This window comes from Cibotium barometz, chromosome 60 (genome assembly GCF_041138505.1).
Source record: "Cibotium barometz isolate CiBa-2024 chromosome 60, ASM4113850v1, whole genome shotgun sequence".
In the NCBI taxonomy this organism is placed as follows: Eukaryota; Viridiplantae; Streptophyta; class Polypodiopsida; order Cyatheales; family Cibotiaceae; genus Cibotium; species Cibotium barometz.
Genome location: NC_141105.1, coordinates 37,445,915 through 37,458,012, shown reverse-complemented (window position 1 = coordinate 37,458,012; position 12,098 = coordinate 37,445,915). Strand labels below are relative to the sequence as shown.

Sequence of the window (12,098 nt, the reverse complement as noted above, 5' to 3'; positions counted from 1 at the left end):
CTCTCCTAAATTTTAGGAGTGTGGTCCTTTGTATTCTAGGATAATCCTCCATTCCCAAAGCTTGTACTTTCCAAATATTTAAACATCCTGGAGTCCACCAGACCCCTTTCAGACTGGGAAATGTCCAGGCTGGTGACATTGTCTTGCTGCCTGGACAATGCTTGTTATTTTGGCTTGTGAAGTCCGAGGGACCGGGGACGCCCGGGCACCTTGTGGACACGTGTGTGCACTCCTGTTTGGGCCTAAAACTGTGGGCTTATGGGTTTTGCAGGTGGTAAGTGCGTCCACACTCAATTTACAGCTTATTTCATTTACTACTAAAGTTTATTGGTTTGCAGGTCCACACTCATTAATAAGTGGCTGGACAACGTATAATGCGTTCGCATTTGGTTGGACCAAAATTAATGAAGTCCGGACAGCTTATGGCCATTTCTCATTTGGTTGGACCTAAACTTATACAAACAGGACAAATGGAGCACTATGGGCTGGACACCTACCTGGACACCTTATGGGGACACATGTCAGCCTGTATGTGTACCCACCAAGCCCCTTAGGTGGCACTGGAAAAAGGCGCCTCCCTCAAGAGGCCTTTTGGGCTGTTTTATCCATTATTCAACACATTGGAGAGCTGGTTGGAGCTTTGGGAGTTGCTACAGGGCTGGTTGCTTGCTTCCCGGACTCACACAAGCTTGGATAACGATCCCCACACTCTTCTAAAGGGCTGGTTGGTAAATTTCAGACCTGCAATTTTTGGTTATTGCGAGTTTTGGGCTGGTTACAAGTGTCCAAAATCAACTTGGACAGTACAGGACAGCTCTAGGGACCTTTACAGGGCTGTAGGACCCTTTACAGATGGAATTCTCGCGATAGAAAGTTGCTGTTTTGGACTGGTTATTGCACAAAACAGGCCGGACAGCAATGGAATATGTGAGCATGGATGTGTCTCAAGGTTTCCTGGTATAACAGGTGCTTAGGGCAAGCATTGGGGACACTTGCTCGCGGAGAACACAGGTTTCTGGATCAGTTTCTCGCGTGGAAATAGGGCCATTTACATCTTGTGCAGGGCGGAGTACCTGTGAGGATTGTGATACTCTTGTGTAGGGCGGATGTACCTGTGAAGAGGCTTGTGCAGGGCGGATGTACCTGTGTATAGGGTGGATGTACCTACAGATTCTCTTGTTTGAAATGTATTCATTCATGATGTATTTGGAAGAATCAGGTGCAGGCTGGTGGTGAATCCCCAGGCACCTGTAATCTTGTACTTTGCAGACTCTTTTGGTAATATAACCTAAAGGGGGGGGGGGGGGGTCAGCCTATCATCGGCCCCTTTATGTGGTGTACTGTCAATTTCAGCTTTGTGGTTGTAATGCTCAAGTGTTAAGTGCTCAGAATCTTGTTCACATTTATACGATTCCAATACACGTATCCGCCTCCCGTTACACCTTGAGGACAAAGTCTTTCGCTTACATAAAGCTCTTTATGGGCTTAAGCAAGCACCCCGGGCGTGGTATCATCGCATCGACAAATTTTTTCACAGCCAAGGTTTTCAACCATCTCACTGTGACCCCAATATCTACATTTACACTGATCAAGGGATGGTTTGCTACCTAGTACTTTATGTCGATGACCTCATTATTTCAGGTTCTCATCAAGCCAAAATGGCTGATATCATGGCACAGCTCAGACGAACTTTTGAGATGACTGATCTCGGTCTTCTCTCATATTTCCTTGGCATGGAGGTGATGTTTTCGTGTCTCAACAGAAGTAGTGTCTCCAACTTATTACTTCCTACTCTTCTGATGGTGCTATCCCAATGGCTACTCCATGGGATCCCACCGTTAAACTGTCAAAGGAAGTGGACCCACCTCCACATGAAGAGCGAGCCTACCGACAAGTGGTTGGGAAACTTTTTTGGCTCACAAATTCTCGTCCTGATATCTCCTATTGCACATCCATTTTAAGTCAGTATTTCAATGCTCCTAAGGGGCCACATTGGAGTTCAGCAATGAGGGTTGTTCGCTATCTAGCAGGTACCTATTTGTATGGACTTCACTACAGTCGTGGGATCACCCTGCGTGGTTACATGGACTCCGATTGGGTTGGTGATCTCGATTCCCGACGTTCTCATGGTGGTTATTTGTACTCCCTCGGATCTGCCCCTTTCTCTTGGTCTAGCAAAAAATAGGATACCGTTGCTGGTTCTTTCGCAGAAGCTGAGTAACGGGCCCTCGATGACGCCACCACTGAGGCTATGTATCTTCGTCAGCTTCTTTTTGACATGCGCGTCCCCATTGACACCGCCTCTATCATCTTCGTCGACAGTCGAGCGCGATTCCCTTGTTGGCGACCCAATTTTTTCTAACCGTACCAAGCATGTGGGTGTCCATTTTCATTTTACGAGGGAACAGGTTGAGCTTGGTACCATCCGACTCCAGTACATTCCCACGGCAGACAACCATGCAGACATCCTTACGAAGTCCGTCAACCGCCCCATTCTCGAGCGTCTTCGCAATCAGATCGACATCGGTCCACCACCATCATCCTCCGCACATTGAGAGGGGGATCTTTCCTCCCTTCATATTTATCATTTTTGTATTGGGCACATGAGTCAATGAAAACCCCATGAGGGCACGGCTCATGTGAAAACCAACTGCATTGCATTTTTTTCCCATCCTGCATTCCCTTTGCACAGCATTCTGTTTTTTGTGTTTGGGGCGCATGTATGAATGAAAACCCAAAAATGGGCATTCATGCATGTGAAAACCTCTTGCATTGTGGCATTCTTCTAGTACCTCCCAATCCCAGAAGCCTCTACTCCGGTCTCAAATCACATGAATCCTCATCTTCGACAACGAAATCTGTTTTTCCCCCTCATCTTCTCTCATGATCCCTTTTGGTCTGAGAGGGTGTGAAAATATACCCAAAAAGGGTATTTAACCCAGCCCAAAAAGGGCCACTTTTTCTTTTATATTATTTATCTGCTGGCTGATTGCTTATGCTGGCCGACCAGCATCCTGCCCTCATATAAATATGAGGCGCCTCCTAAAGCTCTCCACCAACTCACGATTACTCATCGGCTGGGCGTCTACTCCAGGACTGCTCATCAGCATTTTACTCTCCCTTCTCCTGCTGGATTGATCGCCCAACAGCATTCTGTTTTTTGTGTTTGGGGCGCATGTATGAATGAAAACGAAGCCTCTACTCCGGTCTCAAATCACATGAATCACATGAATCCTCATCTTCGACAACTAAATCTGTTTTTCCCCCTCATCTTCTCTCATGATCCCTTTTTGGTTTGAGAGGGGGTGTGTGAAAATATACCCAAAAAGGGTATTTAACCCAGCCCAAAAAGGGCCACTTTTTCTTTTATATTATTTATCTGCTGGCTGATTGCTTATGCTGGCCGACCAGCATCCTGCCCTCATATAAATATGAGGCGCCTCCTAAAGCTCTCCACCAACTCACGATTACTCATCGGCTGGGCGTCTACTCCAGGACTGCTCATCAGCATTTTACTCTCCTTCTCCTGTTGGATTGATCGCCCACTTCAAGACAGCACTTCAGCGTCATTCTGTATCGGCTGCTGGTGTTGGAACAGGTCGCCTACAAACAGGTGGAACCCTTCCCTACTGCTGTTGAACTGGACGTTTTCTTCTGCAGTGTTCTTTTGCGTTTTATCACGAGTTGCTAATGCCGGTCCATGGTGCATATATCTGCGTTTTTCACCACAGCTTACTGCAGCGTTTTTACATCAGCAGCCATCAGGACACAAGCGCTTACATCTCAGCCCTACGTCAGGGATACATGAGCGCTTACTTCTTAGCCCTACATTAGGCATATATCGGCGCTTACATCAGGCTTACTTCGGGATTGTCATCTGCATTTTTTGGGACAGCAGCCTTCTCTTTGCTCGTTCAGAGTCTCACATAGAGCTCCTGTACTGGACTTCATCTTTTATATACATATCACCATTGCATGCTGTGTGATTTGCTCTGATCTTTCATATATTTGGTCCTTTGGTCTCTTTTGCCCTCACATGGGCTGCTAATGCCGTACTTTTTGCTTATGCTAAGGTTTAATAGTGCTGCTTTGAACAATCCTTATTCACATTGATGGGAATATGAAAAACAAGCTAGAAACTATCATTGAACAAGAAATCGAGATGTGAGTTGTGACGGTATGTATCACCATTGGTTGACAGAGGATTGATTGACCAAATCGAGCTTGTTGATCAGCCACACCATCATCCCAATCAGCCCCAACATTGCCATCCTTTGATGCATACCAAGCACTCATTTCCATAGTCACAGGGAATGGGCATTTTTAGACTCGGGAATGTTGGGGATGGCAGCATCTTCTCATTCCCATCCCCGTCCCATGTCAATGTATAGTCACAGGGAATGGCCATGTAGGCGTTCTTAATGAAGGCCAAGGTCATCCATTACTTGTTACTGGCAATGGGTGCTGCCTTGTCCTCTACTCAGCTGGCTGCACTTATCCTCACGAAGCTTCCTTCGGAGTATGATGTGCTTTCTCGGGCTTTGCGGTGCCAAGTCACAGAAAGCAAGCTGGATTTGATGACCTCAGGTTCCTTCTTTTGGAAGAAGAGTCCATCCTCGTTTCATAGAGTAAGGTCACGATGTCTCTCAATGGTCAGGATTAGGCACTTGCTACAGTGTAGAGAAGAAAGGTTGGAGCCGGTGCTACTCGTGTGGGAAGAAAGGTCACTTGGCAAAGGATTGTTTGTCCAAGAAGGACAAAGCCAAGGTCAAGGACAAGTTATTGAGACCGCTCCCTACAGGAGACCTACAGATTGGAAGACAATATACATATATCTAGAACACTTAATTTAACTGTTATTAAACAATGGAAACAACATCGGCAACACAAATACTGGGAATACTGAAAATACAAATGACACCAGCACTGGGGCCGGAAAGGGCTGGCCCCCTCCTCAATACTTTTTGTATTTCTTGGAGTATTTATATTTGTACAAGTGTCACGGGCCTGACAGGCTAGATTTCTCCACAAGGGAGTGAAAACAACCAAATAAAACTGGTTCAAGTCGATGGAGAGGTGTTGGTCGGAGTAGCCCCAAATCACAGGCTCATTCCCACCTTCACTAGGTGGACACCTGCCTTTCACTGGTCTTCCGGGACCGTGCACCAACAGGCACGCCTGTACTAACGCAGGCTAGGGAGTACACCGCGGAGGGAACGTGGCTTGGTTCTCCCCGATGAGCTTTGCTCCCAAATTCCCAGGTGAGTCTAACCTTCACTAGCTCTCAGAAGCTCCGAGAGCGCGGTTAACAACACCACACAGGGAAATATACTAGCCACACTAGGAAGAATTTCCTGAACATGGTCAGCATATACATGCCATGCTCTTGCACTACACAACTTAAAGCATTCTTTGAATTTAGATTAGCAAATTTCAGAATTATACAAATGAGAAAAAAATATGAGAGCACCTGGTACGGTGAGTACAACCTAGATACAACCGGTACAATTTGTAGGAGGTACAAGCAAGCACGTCAGGAACTTCACATGTGTGCAGGTACAGCTAGCCAATTAGTATTCGGGTTTTATACCTTGCAGCAGATACACCAAGTACATTAAATGCTTCACACGTGCAAGTACAATAGGTATTGTTTGTACAGCTGGTACAGTGGGTTCAGTAGGCAGGTACAGTCAGGTACAACAGGGGCAGCAAGCACATCAAGTACTACAGGCGGGTACAGCTGGGGCAGCAAGTACATCAAGTACTACAGGCGGGTACAGCTGGGGCTGTGTGGCGGGTACAACATGGCTGTAAGGCGGGTACAACAGGGCTGTGTGGCGGGTACAGCACGACTGCAAGGCGGGTACAGCAGGGCTGCAAGGCGTGTACAGTACGGTTGTAAGGTGGGTACAGCAGGTACAGGTACGAAGCAGCCGGCCAGTACCAGGAGTGAAGGAGAGAGAGAAAACCACCAACCTCACACGTGGGCAATTTCCAAAAAGAGTCCATGCAAAAGCCGTTATTTTTTTTAAAGGTTATAAAACCTTAGATTCAATTTAATACTATGGGCACCATCAAAAGGAAATGTCCAGCCTCTTTTTTTAAATGTGTGTGACACATTAGCTTATAAACATTAAAGTTAACCATAGTTTATGGATTTTACCTTTTAAAAAGGCCAAAATGAAAATACTTACCACCTGTTCACACGCCACACCACCAAGTCAGCAAACGGCATTCCACGGTACACTGGGGGCGTCCCCGTCCAGTGTACTGGCACGACATAACAGGCAAACACACGCAAACAAGTCATGCAAAAATAAATTTATGCATGCAGGCATAAATGCATGTGCACAAATAATGGACGAAATCTCCCTTTCATGAAACTTGTACAAGAGGTTCCTGTCGGGCACAAAACTGGCACGACAAATATAAATAAATATGTCCTGGTCTTCCTATGGAGTGACAGTCCCATAGGTAAGACACCATCCTGGCCATACACGGGTGGCACCAACAGGCTCCCGTCCATACAGCACGAAGCAAATCACACACGAGTGACACGAAACTAGTTCCCGTCCATGTGACAAGGAGATTATGGGCGTGGTATGTATGTCAGCTCATCATTCTATACTTGGAGTTCACTACACGCTGGTGTGGAAGTTTGGAGCCAAGCAAATTTCTTTGTTGTTTAGGGTGCCATTGTGTTTTGAGGAGATAGGTGGGCAAGTGCATCTTCCGTGGTGTATCCAATATTTGCAATGCTGGAATGTCCATGGTTGCATCTTCATCAGCTTTTCTTCTTCAGACATTTGCATACTATGAGCTGCACACAGGGGGTGTTAGAATATGTGCATCTCATGTGTTGAATGGGAACTAGGCTTCGTATTGGGTTGGGCATTTATCATATGCTATATGTAGATTTATGCTACTCGTGGTTGATTTATGCCAGCCGGCCAGTTTCATGGCCTCCTATATAAAGGCCTCCTCTCCTCTCTTGCATTCATCCATCCAGAAGGCATATGTCTTCACTCATCTGTTGGCTAGTATAGTCCTTGTAAACCTCATGCTGGTGATCTTGTCTGATCTTTCTCTCTCTCTGCCTCTCTCCCTCTCTCCTATGTTTTGCTTCCGCATTGTGCAACTTTATTAAAGACTACATCCCTGCTTATCATGAACTTCTTTATTGTAGCATCTATAACCCTTATGGTCCATAGAATATCCGACGAAGACACAATTTTCAGCTTTGGGGTCAAGCTTTGATGTCTTTTCATCTGGAATATGAACATAAGCACTTCTAACTGTCCCAAATCCGGCTTATAGCCTATGAACTTTTCCTCGGTAGGTGTCATATACTGCACCGCAGCTATGGATGTCTTGTTCATTATGTAAACTGTTGTATGCACAGCTTCAGCCCAATAATAGTGAGGCATGTTCCTCTCATTCATCATAGCTTATGCCACCTATGCAATATGGCTATTCTTCCTCTCAGCAATCCCATTTCGCTGAGGGGTGTACCTGCAAGTAAGCTTCCTAGTGATCTCATGAGTTCTTAAGAATGCATAGAACTCATTAGATATGTACTCACCTCGTGAAGACTGTTGGTTCTGAGATTGTTGTTGTTGGTGAGATTGGCCTTGCCATTGGCCACCACCTCTACCTATGCCTTGTCCACGAGGGGAGGATCTTCCCCTGCCTCTACCTCTACTAGAGTAGAGAAGGCTTGGGTCTGGCAAAGTTGGGTGTATCAAGAAAATGCCACCTTTACCAAGGGAAAGAGGGGAAAGGCCCTCTGACCATGGTTGCATGAAATGAAAATGGTTAATGTCTATGCAACGAAACCGGCCTGAAACTAGGAAACGGCGTTGCTTTAACATTATCTAGTACATGAAAGGTAAAATTTCAAATTTAAATAGAAATGAGGAAAAAAGTTGGAGAAATGTTGAATGGATCACAATTTGGAGAGATGGGGAGGAAATATGGGCAAAATCAAAATCTAGAAGGTAAAATTTGCAGGGGAAATCATTGAGTGGAGATTACGGTGACTCCAGAGAAATGGTGTTTCCGCATGTTTGGATAGGAAAGGGCCGTTTCCAGTTACTATGCCTTGACTCTTGCACCAGGCAGAGAGAACCCATCAACCTGCATCCCGTAGTGCCCAACCAAAGATCCTATACACACCCCATTATCAAAGTAGGTGCCCCCTTCTTCAGAACCTAAGAGGTCCACTTATGAAGCAGCAAGAGTGTTGCAATTTTATTCCTCCTCTCCGTGTTTTTAGTAGTTTTATCTTAGCTATTAGGGAAATTTACGCATCACTAGACCCCACCCTCTAGCGACTGTTCAATACAAAGTTCGACAAAAGATGGGCGATTTGAATCGTTATAGCACGTGCGGTTGAGGACAGGTGCATGTGACATAGACGTAAGTTTTGAACATGCGTTTCTTGATTGTGCCTATTTGGTGCCTAGTTTTTTCTAATCTATAGCTGCTTCCAGAACTAGCTACTGACAGATTTGTCTTATCGCAGGATGCTGCAGCTGTGGAAGATCAGCCTGTACCACGTCCTGCTGGTACTCGCAGGATGCGAAGGAGAAACTTGGATGGGGCTTCTTCATCAATGGCTGGTATCACCATCTTGCTGCCTAACTGATGCTTCTTACCTTTATCTAGAGAAACTTCATGATTCTTACATAGCACGTTTGCACTCTCAATATAAAAGTACATCAAGAAGATGAGGCAGAGGAGGAAGAGCTGCAGCCTGCTTATTATTCCTCGAAATCCTCCAAAAAGAAGGAGATGAAGAAGCAAGAAAAGGAGGCTCGGAGGCAGGTTAGTTTTCTTTTGCTGCAAGTTTTTAACATCTCTTCTGAACAGAAATAATCCCAATCTGTTGTAGCAGGCTGAAGATACTTCTCGTGATATAAGGAAGCAAAAACAAGACCGATATGATGAGATGCGGCGGCGCAAGGATGAAGAGAGGGAAGCAGAGGAGCTACGCAAGGTATGCTTTATGTGTGATTGCTAGCTAAGTGTCATTATTCTTTAGTACTTGTTTCCATCATCTTGTCAACCTATGGTCTCTAAAATATTGCTTGTTGTCAAAGGAAGAGGAAGCCAAGGTACAAAGGATGAAGGACGAGGAGGCTGCAAATGCAGAATTTGAAAAATGGAAGGACGCCTTCACAGTCGACACCGAAGGAACAGTGGAAGAGGAATTGCAGGAGGAATCCCGTGGCTTGTTGAATGATTTCGTTGAATACATCAAGGTTTTTGGAACCCTTTTGTTTTAGTCTATAAGTTTTAAGGAGTTTATAAGGTTCAGTATCCTCAACAGGTGTGCATCTGCATGTTTTGTTTGAAATATACATTTGGGCCTGTGCTATGTAATTATTGGATGTCAATGCTGAGCTCGCTGATGTGGCTTTTCGCATTGCTTATTCATGTAGCTCAGCACAGGGTGTCATCTAGACAGGAGAGTGTTCTAGAATGGATAGAGGGTCGTCTTGAACTTTGTACATGCCGATGAGCACTGTGCTCTTTTCCCATTCTGGAGAGGGGCATAGCACCTTACGGATGCTTATGTAACATGGACTTTGGAGAAGGACAGATAACTGGAGTAAACCATGGTTAAGATCTGTTACACTAGCCCTAAAGTAGTAGAATAGTGGAGATGGTGTGTAGGGAAATGAAAAAACTGAGATTTCCTAAGAACAAATAATTTCAGGCTGATTGATATCCATATGAAGCTCTTTTCTTCAGGGGCTAAAATAAGGCGAATCATTTTGGATGTGAGTTGCCACGATTCAGCAGCCCCCTACCCCACCATTCCCTTGGGCCTGCCTGAACGTTAAAATAAGGCAAATCATTTTGGATGTGAGTCGCCACGATTCAACAGCTCCCCACCCCACCATCCCCTTGGGCCTGCCTGAACATTGAGACTAGTGTGAATGGCTATGTCCTCTTTTATGCAGGGAGACAATGATTTAGTAATCCTTGTGTTTTTCTTCTAAGCCTTTCTTTTATAAAAGGTTGTGTGTTTTTCACATATATTCCCTACTTAGAACCACCCATTCCATCATCGTCTAAGTTGGCAGATGAAAGGTTTACTACTTTGATTTTCCATTTTTTCCACTTATATAACTAGGTTTACCCTTAAAATTTATCTTTTTTTAGTGAGTGTAACAATTTAATCGGTTATTTTCATTAAAAAACTAAGATCAAATTTAAGGTATTAAAATACCATTACATTTATAAAACCTCAAAAAAATGGCAATGCTGTATAACAGCTAAGAAACAGGTATTTATTTACAGGACATGGGTCCAGTCAGATCAGCTTGTATTGTGATTATGTCCATGCTGAGGGGTGGACTGATGAGGGAGTGTAGGGATTCGCGAGTCCATAGTGTGGAGTATGCAATAGACGCTGTTCTAGGAGCATGCCAAGCACAACTGCCTGACACAGTAAGGGATGTAAGGATGCTTCTATTGCCACCTTAGGGAGGGCTCCTTTGCAAGGTCATTCATTATGGGGATCAGAGTGCATTTAACCTGACATTTGGGAGGGGAAAATGAAGGTTAAACTGTGTGTTCATTAGAGTGTTTTTGAATACGATCAAAGCATTCCCTTATTGAAGACTTGATACCTGCAGAAACACAAGTGTGTACAGTTGGAAGATCTTGCAGCTGAGTTCCATCTCCGCACACAGGTAAGTATCCACATGGTGGATGCATATTCTGATATGTTTAATCATTCAAATCCCTTGTGTGCATGGCAAAGTTTCAAAATCTGTTGAGGTTAGATGACCAATGTTAGAAAAAGTTGGGAAGACTCACGTGCTAGAATGGTGCTTGCCATGCAGGATGCCATTGGTAGAATTATATCACTGGAGCAAATGGGTAAGTGCCCTTACCAACAGATTTGCCTGTCTTGCCAGTGTTGGCTTCCCAATGTAGTCAATATGACTATGTGACAAGGAACTGTTTCTAATCTGGTGCTGTGATGATCTTCATGTTTTGAAAGGCCGCCTGTCAGGTGTAATGGATGATAGAGGGAAATTCATTTATATTTCGTTGGAGGAAATGAAAGCAGTGGCAGAATACATCAAAACGCGTGGCCGTGTAAGCATTGCCCACCTTGCCAGCAAGTCAAATGAATTTATTGACCTGGAACCCAAGGCAATTGAGGGAGATGGGTGTGATGTTATTGCCTAGGTCCTTTTTGCAGGAGTCATGCATATTTTTCCCCAAAGATATTACCCTGTACTAGACCTGGGAGTAGATTGAGGTAGAGATATTCGGATCCTATGAGGGATTTCACATACAACACAAAGATGACAGCATCCAAGAAATTCTTGGTATCCAGCTTTGTATGATTGATTGAGAAGAGACAACTCCAGCCAACATGATCTATATGCTCATCAATTTCTTTCTTTCTTGTGTTCATGACACTTGATATTGGGTTTTGGGCTGCTCTCTCAATCAAGGCAGATGATAATTTTGAAAGATCCCAAATGTAAATATGGACATGATGGAATTTCTTGGCATAAAGTGTCCAAGGGCTTAGAAAGCTGCTTTTGTGTGTGTGGAAAGTTAGCCTGTAATCTTCGGTTACACCAACCGAATTGATGAGGATAATAACTTACATTGTTGTTTTCAAAAAGAGAGGTTCGTGATTCTGTTTTGTTCCTTGCGAGGAGAAATTTGAGCTTTTAGAGGTTTTTACGAGCTCATGCTATCTGCTGTGGCCCTTAAGCACCTGCCTTCAACTTTCGGAGGAGAGGTGTTTGAAGTACTTTTTTGTTGTCTAGTTCTTTCAACGAGTTAGGTAAACTCTTAAGTCTTGCTTTTCTCAAAAAGCTGTTTTTTTTGTCCATAAAAAATGAGAGATTCTTCTTCCTTCTTTGAATTCACAAGTCAGTGGATCGAAGTACAAAGCATTAATAAGAGCTTGTCTAGTAATATTACAGAATGTTTTTTTAAAAAAAAAATCGAAGGAACACATACATGTAGAATCCTCCACTTCACCAATAGCTGCAAGGAACACATGTAGAATCCCCCATGTCACCAATTAGAAATCCAGCTAGTGGTCACAATAGTAATCC

General features: G+C 44.3%; 1 protein-coding gene across 1 annotated transcript in view; it reads left to right on the top strand.

Moving 5' to 3' along the window:
• LOC147605318 (DDRGK domain protein) overlaps positions 1-11,716 on the top strand; it is a 47,455-nt gene extending 35,739 nt beyond the window's left edge. The window contains exons 2-8 of the mRNA XM_086793855.1: positions 8,525-8,621; positions 8,717-8,826; positions 8,897-8,998; positions 9,102-9,263; positions 10,647-10,703; positions 10,857-10,893; positions 11,018-11,716. Coding sequence (XP_086649981.1) covers positions 8,525-8,621; positions 8,717-8,826; positions 8,897-8,998; positions 9,102-9,263; positions 10,647-10,703; positions 10,857-10,893; positions 11,018-11,208 — 756 coding nt within the window. The 3' untranslated portion in view covers positions 11,209-11,716. The remainder of the gene's footprint in view (positions 1-8,524; positions 8,622-8,716; positions 8,827-8,896; positions 8,999-9,101; positions 9,264-10,646; positions 10,704-10,856; positions 10,894-11,017) is intronic.
• The last annotated feature ends 382 nt before the right edge of the window (positions 11,717-12,098 follow it).